The 18,916-nt window shown below is 34.2% G+C and overlaps 1 protein-coding gene across 3 annotated transcripts in view; it reads right to left on the reverse strand.

Annotated features, from left to right (window-relative positions):
• LOC145690447 (DENN domain-containing protein 1B) overlaps positions 1 to 2,635 on the reverse strand; it is a 94,525-nt gene extending 91,890 nt beyond the window's left edge. For 2 of the 3 annotated variants that reach the window (XM_081765344.1, XM_081765343.1), the window contains exon 1: positions 2,221 to 2,515. In XM_081765344.1, coding sequence (XP_081621470.1) covers positions 2,221 to 2,237 — 17 coding nt within the window. In that variant the 5' untranslated portion in view covers positions 2,238 to 2,515. Of the gene's footprint in view, positions 1 to 2,220 lie in introns of all 3 variants that reach the window. The other variant, XM_081765341.1, reaches the window with a different exon arrangement.
• Positions 2,636 to 18,916: the final 16,281 nt, after the last annotated feature.

Here is an 18,916-nt window from a genome sequence, read left to right on the forward strand (position 1 = left end):
TTATTATCTTTTCTTTTTTTCAGGATCCAAACTTCCGAAGAGAAGGAAGGAAAACACCTTGAACCTGAACCTGAACCTGTACATCAGTAAGGGGTAAAATTTTACGTGTGTTTATAACTTCATGTATTTTCACTTCTCACCGACTTTCATGTCAATCGGAGATGGTCGGGTTGAAAAGTACACTTTTTGTGATGATTTGGCATGGGCCAACAAAATAAAAGCACAAAAGGCATGAGGATATTATTTCCAAAAAAATCACTGTTAAATGTATAACTGTGTTCCCGTATGCATATTCTGTACGACTTAAATATTTTGCAGTAACCATTTACAATTTTCAAGTGTCCTTTGAAATACTCCAAAAATTATTCATTAACTGTTCTCAATCATCTTTTGGGTAAAAGTAGTGTTTAACTTATTCATTTATCAAACCGAACAATTAGTGGAAAATCCTTCCAACCAGTTCTGCTACTGAAATATATAACATGATTACTCCACTTACTGCTTTACGCTACAATTTAGGATAAGACCCAGCACATATATATGTAATAATTGAAGGCTAAAGCTCTGAAAAAGATTATCCACTTCACGGGTAGTTCGTTCAAAGATTCGTATATATGCTTAATTACGTACTATCCAAGTTTACAAAATCATATATGAAATTTATGTACTTTTCTTATCAGGAAATCGACTCCTAATTTCTTATAACTTGCTTCCTATTGGAAGAGTTACATTCCAGAGCAGATTCAGTTTAGAAGGGCTTAACCATTATGGATACAAATCCAGCGAGCGGACATAGACAGACACGAAAAAAAAAAAAAAAAAAAAAAAAAAATTACAAACCAACCTGTTATACGAGGCCACTAAAGGCAAGAAGTGTATCTAATCGAGTCATCGCAGGGTGAAGCTCGTGGTCTCGCGCAGGAATGCGTCTGTAGGGAGCAGGCATCAGTGAATGCGTGTATGTGCGTAAGTATATTTTCAGTAACGTACACATACGCAATCTAACATGCAAGGAAAGTGTTTTTTATAAAATATACGTTGTTTTGCACTACCCTCGTTTACGTGTACACTCCGTCGCTAACGCGCCTGGCCTTTACGGACGCTTCCTCTTGCTAATGCTTGGGTTCCTGCTACGCTCCTGCACTGATTAGGTTACTTATCAATTTTACATTTTAGTGACCAACTAAAACGAGTTGGTTAGCGTCTTTTACACACTAGTTCTTATCGAGAATATACACTGAAGCCCTCCTGAAGTGAATTTGCAAAGAGAAATGCAAGCTCATACCCCAAAAATAATTGTTTAAAATACATAATGTCGATTTACTGAAAAAGAAGTATGTGTGCAATTAATTTATGCATGGGTCCGTACAATAGTTCTGCACCAGATACTGCATAAAATTGCATTCGTTAGAGCACTTGTAATGGTTTTACGCTGTTTCACACTAGTAACTCTAGACTTGTATACATAAAATAATTTCCTCTGTTTGCAGATATACTCCTCCAGTTGAAATTTGTTATGCAATGGTCTTGTATACGCATTCAAGTATTTTAATCCTCGTATGGTTCTCGTAATGGTTTGACATTAGTAATATTAAACATAGGCCTAAAATACTGGTTTTCTCCATTGTGCAGAAGTGCTCTGATAGTGGTAATTAACACCCTTGACAATCTCTTTCACATGCACTCACATTTTAACCGTAAAATTACCATCTTTATAACGAGGTATTCTGCACCAATTCCGAACCAAATTAAATCATTGGGAACCCTTGGGTGTCTTAATGATCCCTTGGCTATGAATGTGTTGCTGTACAGCTTTTGTTTACTTTTTTTAAGTATGTCTGGTCCTACATGAAGTGTTGTCATTCCCTCTTACAACTGAACACAAAAACCTTATATTTTCTACGGAAGTCACATTCTTGTAACTGACACTACAAATCTTGCGAAATTTGAAGAATGGCCTTGTTCAAAGACCTAATTATCTCCGAGTTGTCAATCACTCTTTATTTCTTATTTTACTTTCTATTAACCGTATGAATTACCTTTAACATATGATAAAAAATTAAGTCCGTGCATGTAGCCCTTAATAAATAAAATATATATATACACAATTTTCTCTATCGATACATCACCGTCTTACCCTAAAGATTTACAACAAAAACATGTTGCAAAATATCTTAAAAACAGGTGCTTCTGTTTCATAATATTACTCACAATACGTACCTTATCCTGGATCCCATATTTGTAAAATTGGAGTTTCCTTGTAGGAGTCATAGTAGCTGCTCTATCGTACGCAGCTCAGCATACAGTTTTACTTCTGGCATATTGTCAACTTAAGAGATAGGTGTATTTTTCATATATCACCCACACTGGCCATACCATCCGTCAACGAACCACGAGCTTGTGTTGCCATCCCTCATAATAAAATATTCTCTAGAACAATGTTTCTCAAGTTATTAGATTGTACCTCTGTTCAAACTCTGCTAGATTGGTCTTCTGGCTATGACGACTATGAAAGCGACAGATCTTCCATGTTAGACTATCAGAGCTAAAGTAATTGGCAGTTTAAAAATTAATTAAAAGATATAACTTCGATGTATTTTTTTAAAATTTACATGAAAACTCGAAGATCAAAAAGATATTCGAACACTGTTTTTGGTTGCTTTTTTAAACCTAAATTCTACGGTTATCAATAATAATAATATGTAGAGGGCACTAGAAAATTTTGAGGGAAATTTTCACTGTACGGTACCACTACATCTAATATGTAAAACTGAAACTGATATTGAGGGTGATCGAATCACAGGAAAACAGCTAATCTGTTTGAAATGAATTCTGGAACACAGTTATTATCTACCACGAACTGTTTCTTTATCATGTTAATTTGATTAAAATCCGTATCCTAAAGGGGGTTGGGAGCTATAATTTATGCGAAATAATTAGTATCTCAAAATCCAGTCAGATTAGGAACGTGGAATTCGATACATAAACTCTTCATTTACAATAAACGATGACCTGTCCCAGCAGTTTTGAAAATTCCCGTTTTAAGGGGGAAAGCGGGTATTTTATATATTTTTGCCACACTTAAAAAGAGACGTTGTCTATTGTTTGTGATCATCTTACGAGAAAACGGCTGAACAACTTGAAATTAATTTAGGTACCTACCTCAAGCTAAAATTTTATCATGTCACTTTTATTTGAGGGTGTATTCTAAGGGTTATGTGGGGGGAATTTTTAGCGGAAAATAAAGTAACTCGTGAGGTTCTCAACCTAGGAACATAAAACTTGGTTTATAGATTCCTCATTAAAAATAAACGAACTCGTGTTCCAGTGTTTTTAATATTTCCCGTTTTAAGGGGAAAGATAATTTTCTGCATTTTTTCGCCACATTGAAACTCACGTTACCCATTTCTAATCGTGTCTGGGAAAATGCCTAATTCATTTTAAATTAATTTTGTAACATAGAAAATTAGTATTTCAAGCTGAATTTATATTATATCACCTTGGTTAAAGGCGTATCTACGTGGCTAGGGGAAGTTAAAAATATCTCAAAAGGTGATTATCTTAGAATTTTTATTAGTACAACCTCTTTGAAATGTGTATCCTAAAGGGGAAAGGGGTATAAACCCAAGGCAATTGCTTTTATTATTGCATTATATTTAGAGCTAGCTGATAATAGGAAGCAATTCGTTTCGCTCATCTGTTGATTCTACTGGTCGAATTTGCGCTTGAACTTAGGTCTGTAATTCGAGCGCTTGAAACAATGACCGCCATGTTTATACGTCACCTGTCGGTTCAGGGGAAAATGTGTACGCCGCCCGGTAGAGAAACGATTTGGAAAAAGATACGATTCATGTTTTTCAAGTATGTACTATGTTACTAATAATATAATAAACCCCTTTAATACGAATCACAAGGGAACGGAAAATAAAGAGTTCGTGTGTAAAAGATTCGTGTTAACCGAACGACCCAAATTCTTTTCTGGAATACAGGCAGGGCCGGATTTCCCAATAGGCCCGGTAGGCCCGGGCCTATGGGCGCAAGTTCCAGGGGGCGCACGGCCGAGAGAAAAAATTTAAAAAACATCTAGAAATAAAAATAAATCGCCATAACTTAACATATTTTTTAAATTGATTAAAAAAATCAGGCTAATTAAGCATTCTGATTTTGAAGTTCATTGGAACAAATAATTGTTGGTAAAGTTCACCAATCTTTTGTTAATACATTATTGTTAGCATTTTGTTTTAACGGTATTTTGTTAAGCCCAGAACCAAGTAAATTCCTCAAAAAACTTGCAATGATAAAATTGCATCGTGGAGTGGTGTTTAAGCAATTTACATATAGGCCTGATATAATTTTTTAATAAAGATTTTGAATAAATGTTTAATAAAGTAACTTTAACCAGACTAGGGGCGGAAAAAATTATTGGGCCCAGGGGCGCCAAAATGCTAAATCCGGCCATGAATACAGGTTTTTCGTGCATATGCACTATACTATATTAGTACACAGACCACACATACAGTATATTATGCATGTCGCCATAGAAAACAATACAGTACCTGTATTTTCTTGGAAGATTAAAAAGGAGGTATATGTTACTACATAGCTGCATCGATCTTTATACCATCGGTTTCCAACAATACAGTCCAACAATCCACTTGCGAAAAATACATTACAAAAAAGCTGTAACTGTACTGTAAATTGAAAATGTGTTCGCAGATCATTTTCTGATGAAAAGTTCCTGTATCAAACGGAAACTAAAATGCCTGGTAACTTCACTGCCAAGTGTACTCATGGCTTCCGCAAAACTCGCGGTCATTTGGGATGTTGAAGCAAAACAGTCCAAAGTATACAACCACTCACAAAAGTATCCCCCCCCCCTAAGTGCTCTAATTCCATTACTTGGGGTCCACATCATTTGCAGTTGTGAGAACGCCTAGACATATGCAACCCAACTTACACATAACTTTTCTTGGCACTGACAGCAGTTGGTAGCACTGAATCAAGTCTTTAGGCAATTAAAATTGTGAGTATATGACGCACGAAACATTTCTCCATTCTGAGGTAAATCTCTCTGATTCAGAGCGTGTTGTCTAACGAACATCATATGTTAAACTTAATATTGCTGTGTAAGTAATGTATTATTTTACGGTATACTGTATATTGAAAGAAATAAAAACACTGACCACACAGGAATCAGAAAATGCTTAAAAGTAGACAAAAATATCAAATCTAGAACAACTGCTGAATATGAGTTTGTAAATCACTGTGTCCATTGACAGACCTCCAATTCTCCTTATTCCAACATCTTTTTCTTTCTGGGGAAGAGAAGATCTTGTTTGTCACACTGAGTATGCATTGAAATTGAAACTGAAACAGGAACACTTGAAAAAGTTTCAGCCTGGCCGGGATTCGAACCCGCGTCTACCGAATAAAAGTTCAATGCGCTAACCACTCACCTACAACAGTGGTGCCCCCCTTATGTCCATGACGTACCCCCCAATTGTCAATTCGTAGGTGTTCTTCAATGAAAAAAATCTTTTCGAATAATTTTTACACCACCTCAAACATATTGATATAGATTTTTAACCCCCAAATATTTCAATGACGCAGCTTGCGTCATAGCCCCCTTTGTGGACACACCTGCCTACCACTCCATTTATCCCACCATCCAAACTAATACCTAGTTAAAATCGTTTCATGGAAAAATATAAACAAGATACTCAAATATAAAAAATGAACAAATATAAACAAAATATAAATAAAAATATAAACAAGGAAACATAAGCAACTTGTGTGATTGTCTTAATGACTTACTCGAGATTTTCTTGTTTAACTCAGAAACAAGTTACATAGACGTTCCTCAATGAAGAAAACATCACGAAACGTTCTTCAAGTTGAGTCTACGTCATCGGCAGAGCTGTAACTTGTGGTGGAAAGGAGGGCAACTGCCCCCAGAGAAGCTCCCCGCCGTTCGAGGGGGCCCATTTTGAGACAAAATTTTCTTACTCCATATACGATACGAACATGAAATTAGAAACCAAGCATCAAATAGGTTCGCTACATTACATAAACAAAACAACACACAAAAAGTAAATAGAATAAAAATGAGTCGTGAACCCATTTCAGTGAAAAATGTCTACTATTATCGGCTCTAGAAATAATATTTATTCGTATGGCTTTAATATTTATCAATATTGTCTCCGTAATAATATTGTCATATATGGAATGGGCCCAAGGAATAACTAACGGAACTGGGAACTTGCAGTGCGGGAGAGCCTACAGACTCCGGGGGGCTATAAAGATTAAGAGAAAGTTGGAAAGAGGGGGCCCAAGAGTTGGAAAAACAACTTTTTCTAGGGGGCCCAAATAAGCTTATTAATGCTTGGCCCCTCCCAGAAAAAATCTAAGTTACGGCGCTGATCATCGGTTGCAGGGATGGTCCCGATTTACATTACATTTCGCCTATACCATAACTTTTAATTTCCAAACAAGACAAGACGACAGTAGTTATTTTCACATTTTTTGAATTGTATCAACATGTGTAGAAACAAACAGTTCTATGTTTATGTTCTTATATTCATACTACTAGTTTATTTTCTTATATTCATATGAGGAATTTGTAGCAAATTGAGCCGGTGGCACTAGCCGAGTTATCTCGTTCGTTCGGCTTCTGATCATGAGGCGCAATCCACTAGGGGTTCGAATTCCTCTGAATAGCAAGATCGAAATTTTAACTGTCCTCAGTATTTCTATGTTCGTGTTCAAAGGGACAAAATTAGAGGAATATACATTGGATGTACCAGGACTAGGGTTGCCAGACCTCCCGGTTTTCCGGGACAGACCCGGCTTTCAATGAAAGAATTAACTGTCCCGAAAAATGTTTTCGAGACGCCTTCTAGTCCCGGTTTTCCTTCTTCAGATTGAAAAAAATCAACCTGCAAGAACCAGTATGTCTCACCTAAAAACGGAACGTTTTCGGAAGATTTGTGTAGCCAATTAATTTTACTAAAACAAAGAGACAAAGAAGTTTGAAAACCACATCCATTCTTTCGTCCTTTGGGTTCTTTAGCTTTCCGGGAAAAAAGGATTTTAAAAATATTCAAGAGGGTCATATAATTTCTTGAATATCGCTTTCAATAAAAAAGAATGTATTTTTCCCGGTGACGGGTTCAACTACTAGTTATTTTATATTTCAATCATTCTACTATTTCATTATTGGAACTTTAATCAGCAATGGCGATACTGTTCTCAGTTTAAATGCTGCATGTTAATTGCATTTAAACTGTTTATTTCATCCTGTCTACGCCCTCTGAGACACAATTTTACAATCAAGCGTCTTATCCAATCCGGTACATATATTCTACATATCTTTGCAAATGAAGTAAAGTGAATTGAATTTCTTTATCGGCATAGAGTGGAGTCAGATTTTAAGTAAATTTCAGGTTAAAATTCCGTAACAACTTACTCTAGCACAAAGAGCGGCAGTTAAACACAGAAAGGTGTATGTCTTGTTTAATTTTGATTCTGGACTGATTCTGTCAAACCTTTGGAGAGCCTGCATAAGTCTTTGAAAAGATTTACTGTTTTCTTTATTGTTCTGAATTTTGCGTAAATGTATTTTTTCTTTATAGATGCTAAATTTGTTTTTCTTTTAGGATAGTGTTTCTGAGTTAAGTGATGACGAAACAAAGAAAAAGTATCTCTTGAATCATAAATGGGGGTGTGTGTCGCAATTGGCGCAATATTTAGCACTTGTAAAACACAACAAATCGGAATTCGGAATGAGGGACGAAAGGCAGCTCTTCTTTTCATACATCTCTTGGGGGGGCATCATTTCTACAGAATAAACTGTTAACTGTGTGTAGAATGAACTGGAAAATTGTGAGCAGTACCCTGGAAAAGACATGTATACTACGCGACAAAACATCGCCAACTTTTTCCTCGAAGGTCAAGATCTAAGGGTTCACTTGTCCCTACCATAAATCCTTCTTTGTAACTAGAATCCGGCGTTGCCGCTCGAACTCACATTGAACTTTTTTCAGCTGTCAGTATGGCTAACCCCACTACGGTTATCATAGTAGCATTGTACTGCGGTTCCTCCGTCTGGCATCCGTAGCTTTTACTAGGCTTTGCAATCAGCCCACGTCATATGAAATACAATAAAGCTATTTTATTCTGCTTGTTTAGCTTAAAATACAAATTACTTTGATGTAAACTATGTCGGCAAGCATGTAAATATTACCGAATAGAGCAAAACTTCTCTACTCCCGATCTAAGCCTTTGCATTATGTTTCCTCCATAAGTGACGTAAAGGCAATGATCTAAATAGAAGAGGGGGTATGCATGATATACTTCTTTAGATCTCCCACTTCGAGCACTGCGTAAAGAAATAGCAACACAGTTTAAAAGCCGATATCTTCCTATCTCGAATATTTTCAGTGTGTGGCCGATGGTTGTTGTTGAGTTGAGTTGAGTTTGAGTTTTTTGTCCCGTTCAGCAGCGAGGCTATATGAGACGTGGACCTACTGATTAACGTGAAATCCGAACCACATGAGCTCCCGCCGGGAATCGAACCCGGGTCTCCCACGCCAAAGCCGCGTACGCTAGCCGCTTAGGCACGGAGGAGCTCCCGATGGTTGTTGCAATGCGCCATTGGTTAGGCACAATCCGTCATGAACCGTAGCTCCAGGGAGTCAGTTTAGCACTTCCTTATATTTCCTTGCAAATTTCCTCACTATTTCAATATGCATTTATTATTTTACTACTAACGCCCTAGCTACACTGGAATATCACTACCCGTGAGATCAGCGAAGTTAAGCAGTGCCGGGTCTGGTCAGAGGAAAGATAAGTGTGACCATTCGTAGTCACCAGATTGTGTTGGCGTTGCAGAGTTCACCCAGCGTCGTGAGGGCAATTCAGGGGAATAGAAGCAAACCCTGTTAAATCCATTTTTTCAATTTTGTTAGGGAACGAAGACAAAGTGATGCCCTTATGTTTCAGAATTATTGATTTTTTTTAGTGGTAGATTTGACTCATCTGTGACCATTAAAAAAAAATCAACAATTCTGAAACATACGGGCGTCATTTTTTCTTCGTTTCCTGACAAAAATGAAAAATTGATTTAGCAGATTTTGCTTCTATACCCCTGAATTTGGAAGCCACTTGAAAGAAAAAAGTAGCGAACTGCAGTCTATGAAGCCAGCATTAAAGGCGAGGATAGCCGATGTGCTGACAATACATCATCCCACAGTCATCAGTGCCATAAGTCCAGGCCCCCTAAGGGCTGTTGCGCAAGGAATTTGGTTATTATTATTGCTAATAATAATATTAGCAGTAGGCTTAATAAAGATTCTGAGTGTTTGTTTGCTCTGCTCATAAGAACATTATTTATCACTTTATGATATAGTTAGGCAGGTGAACAATTGATCAGTTTCATTCTAATGTGATGCATCACGTGTATAAAAACTGGACAAACTGCGAAGTAGGATAGTACACACAGGAAATTAGTAATGATAGCTTTATTATTCAGATCCCGCATACATTAATAAATATGAGGAACTTTATACTTAATAGAATGCTTTTTACGCCATTTCTTTTTTTAAAAAAAATAAGTTTAAATTGTCATTATAGTATTATTCACGGGCCTGTCAAATAATAATAATAATAATAATAATAATAATAATAATAATAATAATAATAATAATAATAATAATAATAATGATAAGTTAACCCAGAATACGTCACTGGTATAGTTATTAGTTAAACTAATTAAACTAATATCAACGTAATTGTGAAAGTTTTGTTTTCATGGATATATATATATACAGTGGCGGATCCAGGATATGATCAAGGGAGGGGCTAAACCATAATTTGCCGTTTTATCCAGTGCAAAGCAGAATTGAAGCCCATTTTATCCAGTGTCAACCTGAGCGTCAAGGAGGGCTATAGCCCCTTATCTCCCCCTTGGATCCGCATATATATATATATATATATATAGATAGATAGATAGATAGATAGATAGATAGATAGATAATGATTAGATGTAACTTCAGTATAATCAAGTATTCCAGTTAGAAACAAAATACAGTACTTTTAACTTGATGTTTTAAAGAATGGAGTTGGGAATATGCACACAATAATATAATTTTCCCGCTTCTTCAAAGACTACACAGATGCACAAATGTCAATTTAGGTATGTCGTCTCGTGGGAATATTAGAGAACCCCTGAGGCGTGTCCCTACTTTGGCATGAAGGGCATAAACAAGAAATAATAATAATAATAATAATAATAATAATAATAATAATAATAATAATAATAATAATAATAATAATAATAATAATAATAATAATAATAATCCTATTTATAAAAGACTAACATTAGTGCATTACGCTAACTCCTAATAGTAAATCACGTTCATGCTCATTGCAATAATATAATGCAATAATTTAGATTTGAGCATTTATATTTATGTGTCCGCAAATTCGTTGGTCGGCAAATTAAAAAAAGAAAAAAAAAAGAAAAAGTGAATGCAAACAATTAGAGCTCTTAAGTATGATTTTAACCTATAATTAGTGCTTGAACTTTTCGGGTAAACAGTACCCGCACGATACCCCTTGTGTTTGGTTTACTCGATCCTTAGACCTGATAAACCCGTTTGGCCTGTTTGGACCGTTTGACCCGATAGACTCGTTATGAGTTCGTGCATGATAGTTAGAACAATTTATGTTACGATAATAAAGTGAAACAACACATCATTTACAATCTTGACAGAATAAGTTTGTTTTAATAAAAACGGGGTTATCAGGCCAACCCCATTCAAGTACGGTTCAATCGAGCAAACCCAATTCATACGGGTCCCGCGTTCCATTCCCGGTGGGGGACCTCGGTCGATAAAGTGTAAAACGCTTTTTCAGGCCAGCCACCCTGAATGAGGTTTTCCTGGGTTTTCCTCATTCACACCAGGCAAATGCCGGAGTGGTACCTAACTTACAGGTCCCAGGCCGCTTCCTTCCTTCCCTCATCCTTCTTCCTTTCCTTTCCCCGGATTGTGTGCTCGCCGAGGGACGTCATCCCTCAAACGTGAAGGGCTAAATGGCCTTAGATGCTGAAAGCCCAGAAATCTAAATCCTAATCCTAATCCGATTCATACGGATAAAAATACAATATCGGTCCAACGGGCGGTACAGAATCGATTCTATTTTCCGAACATTACCGAAAATGCACAGTAGCCCGAAACGGCTCGGGCGTAAAAACTATATTATTATTATTATTATTATTATTATTATTATTATTATTATTATTATTATTATTATTATTATTATTATTATTATTATTATTATTATTATTATTATTATTATAGGAGAGCAAATTACTTGTTGAATGACCAGTACGTATTTTATCCCTATTTTAAATGGTTATTCTGGTTTTATGTATCTGCTTATTGGTTTGCAACACTCAGAGAAAGAATAGTTCGAGACTTCATTGTTTGCCCTGGCGACAGGGATAGCGGCTAAGCTTTTGTAATACCGGCAACATCTAACTGGTTGACAAAAAGCACGTGGCCGCTAACAACCATATGACAGTTTTACTGCTGATAAGAAAAGTTGGTTTAGCTTTGAATCTCACCATAATTAATTGATTTTGACCAAATGAGTAGGAACCCTGACCTTATATATTGCCTAAGGTTGGTGTCCCGGTTTTTCGTTCACTACATCTGGCAACCCTTAGCAGGACACATCCTATATGATTCTTTCCCTTCAGTTATCATATATTCTAAAATGTTATCTGTATTTTTTCAGCTGAAGTAACTTTCTTTTAAAATGCTGAAAACTCAATAAAACGTAGAAAAGTGATAATAAAAGTCCAGATTAGCTTTAACTACTTTCACACATATCCATATGAGAAGTTCTAGGTATTCCTATTTATTATATTTTAATACATTTGAAATACATGTAGCATATTACAGTAAGACCATTCATTTTAATTACGAAAAGTAACTGTGATACTATTTGATTTTAAAAATGTCGTTCTTGAGTGGTAGTATATAGAGTCTTTTATTTTGAGTATTGTATAAATATTTATTTTAATTCTGAAATACTGATCAAGATTTTTTTTATAGCAAAAATCAAAATGTGAAATATATAGATAAGAGTCTTACATCTTTTATTGGGTTTTCAGCATTTTTTAAAAATGTTATTTCTGTAAAGTGAAGAATTTCAGATAACACTTTAGATTCATAACCGTTGAAGAAAAAATAATCATGATTTTATTAATCTGCGCCTATGATTCTGTCGCTTGAATTTAGTCGTTTTATTTAAATTTTCCTTGGGATTTGTCCTTTTGAATTTTGTCCTGCATTCGTAATAATCAGTTTGGTAATTCTAACAGAGGCTGTAAGAATTGTAGCTATTTCTTCAAGTTTCATCATAAATTTTACACGTTATCCTTGTTGCTCTTCTCGGAAAAATGACCAGGATACAGTTCTTTATCAGCAGTGTTATTCACATCTACTTTGGTTAAGATGAATGTGATTTAAAAAATACCTGCGGGCAAATGGAAAATTGATTTACTCAGTTGCAAGAAAGCCATTTGACGTTGTAACTGAAACAAACATAAAATAAACTTAATTCGGTATAATATCAAATTATTTTATATCAAGATTTTATTCACTTTTTCAGTAGTTCATCTCTAACATGCCAAGTGTCGCAATACGTAAAATGTGTCACAGTTCACATCTTCAAGATATGTTTGGCCGTATATTAAATAAACAATGCAAGAGGATGCATAAGGCAACTCTTAAGAAAGAATGTTAGTGTTCTGAACCACAACTCCTTTTTCGCCATCACCTTATCAGCTGATTTGTCTTATATAGATAATTTTATGCTATATGCAATAGTACCATACTTCTATTTTCATATTTATATTGTCAATGTAAATAGCAGCAATACAAAATATCAATATCAATATTGAAATATTTGTATGATTTTTGTACTGTAGTTTCTATCAAATCAAAGGGTCAGATATTCGGAGATAAGGGCCATCGTTCAAGCAGCAGTGAAGACCCTAATGGCTATTGAAATTGACGATATTTTATATACATGTGTAAAATCGCACATTATCGGCATATGTACACAAGAAATTTTTATGAGAAGTATTTTGATATGATTGCAGAAAAAGACAGGGATTTTATAAATGATGTAGTGTCAATTTTTCAGAATTACGACTGAAGCAAAGTATATGCGAAGTTACTGTGTTTGTGTAAATAGTATTGGTATTAGTGAACAGACAAGAATTTTATAGCCATGTAAAAAGCGTATGTGAACTGGAAGAAGTGAATGTGTAAACAGTTTGCATATTAGTGAAGGGATAAGAATTCTATAAAGACATGATTAAATCGTATGCGAAGTAGATAACTTGACAGTAAATAGTTTTTGTTTTAAAAATGTATTCACATATTACTCTACATGGCGACGGTGATTATACTTATTTATCATGTACTGAAGAGCTTATCATTGCTTATTTCTTCTTGATATTGGAACGTTTGCTGTACAGTATTTTTTGAATGAAAGAACTCTTGTTGATTTGTTTGATGTGTTTGAAGAGGAACAAAGTGAAATCTGAAGTATAAGCTTTATACATAAAACGCGTGAAAGTTTAAAGAACACGAAATTTGTTGGACAAATTGTTCCGTTTTTCTGCACCGTAAACATGTTATTTCACCATGTGTTAATGAATACTTAACTTACATACATTTCAAATAATGAATTTATCATTCGTGAATTTTGCTTCGCTGCATACGATGATACAGTAAATTTGCATTGCTTAATAAAATCACCAGTAGAATATAATTTACTTACGTAAGGTTATCAAAAACAAGTTGAATCCTTAAGATTAAACTTACACGGACTAAGTTTGAATGATACATGCGGTTGTACTGTATCACACATACATAACCGAGTATATCAACTTTGTAAACAAGTTGCAACGTTTCACTTCAAAGTTGCAGAAAACTCACTTTGGATTAAAAAGATTTTTGTATTAGATAATGTTGTTGATTTGGAAACGAAAGCATATACACCATTAAACACATTGCATGCAAGCGTGTTCAGTGATTATTGTACTTTTCATGGAGAAAATATAAAAGATGAGAGAAAACCAGGATGTGCATTTCCTAATGAACAATGATTATGTTTTAGTTCAAGTTTCATTGTTCAATAACATTAACTAATACATTTTGAATATTGTAATTTTAACTTTTCTTAATGAATAATAATGATTTTTGTAAGTGAAGCATAAAAATTAAAAATCTCTTTTTCTCATACATAAAGATATAACAAAATAAACTTTTTATTGCAGTTAAATGTGTTTTCTTTTTAAAAATTCTTGACATTCAAATACATATTAATCAACTTTAGAAAAAATCTATTAATAAGTAAAAAGCTGGAAAGTAACACATGTTTCATAATTATTTTCTTTTGCATTTACATATACTACTTGCTGATTAGTTTTGTTTCACATGTATGCATTATTTTAATTTTTCATTATATTTATTTACATTTTAAGAAATTATTGAAACATGAACAAGAATAATAAACTTAAATGCAAAACATTCTTCGAAAGAAGAGCGGAATGTATAACTAAGTACCATATTATAGAATGTGACACTGTTTAGAACATGAGATAGAAGATTGTTCGCTAGAGCGCGGCACTTGCGCAGAAAAGAAATCCTGTTTCGATACTTGGTGTCAGTTGATGAGAATATTTTCTTGTTAGAAAACTTCTTTGTGCATTAGTAAAGTATAAATGTTCGTGTGAGAAAAAAGTGTTGACATTAATTAATTAAATTAGCTTTAAATGTATACCAAAGTTTTACTTTGCAATGCGTCATTCTATAATTTCAAAAATGAAAATAATCACATGTGTATTTTCAAAAGCAAAGATATCTTAGACTTGGAAACTTTAAGTATTTTATCAGAAGAAGAAACATGCAAGAAAAGTATGACAATATATTTGGAATCACATAATACTCATAGTAAGAAGTAACATATTCTTTTGTAATATAATTTTAATAAAGTTTATGGTAGCATTATATTTCATTTGTTAATGTACAATTGTGATTTACCAAGACAAATAATCTTACATAAAAATTTTGCACACGGAATATATATGAACACAAGTAAGTAGTTCTGTCTTTTTTGTAGAATCTTTATACATATGTGGAAACAGATATTGTATTGCATATAAATATTGGTTGAAACTTTATACGTACTCGCATTCGTTAAAAGTTTGTACGCATGCGCAGTTGTTTGTATATCCGTAGGAACTTTCCGTAAGTAGAACAGTATTCTTGAAGATGTATAGTACACGACTATTTGCTTCTCAGTATATTTCAAGTGAAAGAGAGATTAAGCTTGAAAATACAAAGAAAGTAATTTTACAACAATCATGTGATTCAGATAAAGTGAAAATGTTTTATCCTAGGCAGGACATAGTTGAATCGTTTAAAAGACATTATAGATATGATGATGAAATTCGTTTTGAAAAAATGTATCCGAATACACACAATTGAAATTCGTGAAATAGTCAAAGTGAACTGTAACTGTAATCGTTTTAAGATATGTGAGTTGTGCGTAAAAGAACTTTTTGAGAATTATAAACTGGATGAAGCAATACTGTGTAATCCATGTTCCTTACAAATACCAGATACAGAAGTTCATGTATGAAGATTAGCATATGATAATAGATGAAATGTACTGTGTGGAAACTTCTAATTGATAAGAATACCTGCGACATATTGTTTGAAGTTTATTTAAACAAACATTCTTTGAATAAGACTTTAAAAAGAATGAAACTCTTTTTAAAAGATTATCCTACGAAGGCGTTTCGTTCTCCAATACTTATATTTCCGATTTGGCTTAAGTACTTTAAAGAAAGATAAAAAATGTGTATGCATAACAATCAGTGCATGTATGATGGTGCGTCATTTCATATAAATGAACAGTGTGTTTTGGATTGTATTTCAAGATATACACCAACATATCCTTTTATATGTATTGCATGTTTTAAAAATCAGTACTTTAACTGCACATGAATGGGTTTTGTTAGCACATGAAATGTTGTGTTATAATTTCTTTTGACACGAACATTTGATGAACATATCACGATACTGAAATCGACTAATGGACATTTACGTGTACAGTGGGCCACATAAATTCTTGATGTACAAAGTTCGTGAGTTAGACAACCCAACTAATGCCTGCACTAAGATTAATTACGCCTGGCAGAGTACCTAGAACAGCAGCATGAAGTTGCCCCTAACTCTTAAAAGAACAAATCGTAAGGTATGTTTTTGTGCAGGAGTGAGGAGAAACGCTGGCTGACGAAATGACAAAAGGGAGTCTTTGGATACTTGTACTCACAGTAAACAGCACAATACCAGAAAAATATACGGACACCAGAGGCGCTGATGAGTAGATAAAAGTCAAGGGACTTAAATAATCTTATAATTAACTCAAATGAGATATTATAAACAAGTTAATTTACTTGAAATGACTATACATATATGCGTATCAAATAATATACGGATAGATTATGCGGTATATGTAATACGATATTTTTAAGTAAATACAAAGCCTTGCGCGGTTTTGAAACTATGAACAATAGTCCTAGCTGTAAATCAATTAAAATATGGATCGATCATTGGGGGAAAGAGCCCAGCCTCCAATGAACATTTTGGGGTCTAACAGGACCTGAGCTCCTTGGTTCTGGCTCCACTGATTGATACGTAATACTACTTCGAAAGAAGAACTTGTCCGATTTCATTATTCGTTAAATGACTTGAAAATGCTAAATAGTGGTACGCAGTAATTTATTTGTAAATATTAAAAATGCAAAATTTGATAACTCTCAAAGGAGTTGGAGAACTTATCCGTACTAAGCATATTTCTCCTTTGGTTGCAAATATAACTGAAGATTCCTGATTTGTATATTTGTCAAAATTTACACATTGAGACACAAGGAGAAAAGAGAAGAATATAGTGTCAATGAACAATTTAAAAATCCACGAAATTAACGGATAATATCAAATATAGAACCATTAGCAGAATTAACTCTGTAATTCGTTTTCTCCACTCATTTTTCTTCCGTTATTTTCAGGACTGCATCATCACTGAATTTCCCCACTGGAGATTATGTTCGTTTAGCAGTATCCAACCAGAATCGAACCCAGGCTAGAAAATCGGCAAACCAAAACGCCAACCATTCACCTAAACTGTTACTTACTCTGGCTCGCCTAAATAAAGAGTATTTTCTGTTCGCTTAAAGCAGTAGCTTGTTTAAAGTCAAATTGAAAACACAGGAATATGTAATTGAGCACTTTCAGGACATTATATCATTGTATTTACTAAAATATAAACAATACAGATTTTTAAAAAACAAAATACAAAACTCCTTTATTTTGAATAGACTACAGGGCATATATTATCCCATTAATTGACAAAACGTGAACGAGTTGTGTTAAAAATTTCAAATTTGTGTGATTTGCATATTTTAGGTACAAAATCCAAAATTTAGAATGAAAATGAATTTATTGTTTACAATAAATGAAATATGATACGTTGCCCATAAGCAACCATTCCAATTTGAGGTATCTTTTATTCCGTGTTTTACTTTGTGTATAATTTTTTATGGCTATGATCTTATACACTAACAAGCAATTATTATGTTCCAAATTAGAAACGAATTAACCTTTAGAGGAAGAGGTGTTACTCTGTTATCATATGAATATTCTGTTAAGGCATCCGCTTTTACAGCCCTTACCAATGAAAGGATAATTTTAGAGAACGCTTCAGCGGAATACTCATGATGTAAGTACAGGGTAACCACGTCTTGCTCTAAATCAATTAGTTTCTTATTTTGAACAGATAATAGATTCTGATTAAGTTCTTCTACAAAAATATATTTGGAATATACAAATTATATACATAACATAAATGCATGACCAAAAGTAACAAGGTGATTGAAGACATCGAAATGAGTAAAATTGTCCCTATAAACATTGGTCTGATTCCGCTTCCTTTCCGAGATACAGGGTGTTCACATGTCGAGTCCCTACATTGGTTAACTATGTGCAAGTAAACGGAAATGTTCAATATTACATGAATATCACAATCACGTGGAATTATGCCTGCGCAAATACTTTTATACTAACAGGGAATAAAAATAATCAATATTTGAGCTTATTGGGTTGACAATGTTGCCAACCTGGTACAAAGTGTTATGATTTCAAATAGCAGTAGACTTCCACATTTTAGCCCATGATTGCTGACATCAAAACATTTGTAAATATAGGGCACTGTCTTCCAAAGTTTATGTGTGTCATAAATGAGTGCTGCGTCAAGCTCATCATCATCACCACCCGGCGGGAGTTCATGTGGTTCGGTTTTTACGCTAATCAATACGTCCACGTCTTATATAGTCTTGGTATTGAAACGGACGTTAAACTCCAAATCAACTCAACTCATTAAGAACAGTTTTGAGTTAAATATCAACTTGAAACCATACTTCCAAATTGAAAATTATTCATGCTCCTGGTGTATATATTGACAACATATATCGTGTCGTACCTAGCTCGCTGGGATGTAGTATGCTGTTGACACGATATATGCTGCTTCTGTCTATTATCCAGAATAGACAGGAATCTCTATAACCAACATGTGAAGGGTAATGAATTAATTAAGAGTTAAGCAGTTAATCTTTAAGTAGACATTTATTGTCTTTAAAGCTATAAAGCTAGGTGTACTGTGTTTGTGATGTTTAGTTAAGTTAGATTGTTAGATCACATTAGACAAACTGTTGGCGATTCATTCAGCAGAGAGTAATCAGAGATGTACTACCACATACCTTTAACGTTTACTG

The sequence above is a fragment of the Thermobia domestica genome, chromosome 7 (assembly GCF_964235325.1).
Source record: "Thermobia domestica chromosome 7, izTheDome1.hap1.1, whole genome shotgun sequence".
Classification (NCBI taxonomy): Eukaryota; Metazoa; Arthropoda; class Insecta; order Zygentoma; family Lepismatidae; genus Thermobia; species Thermobia domestica.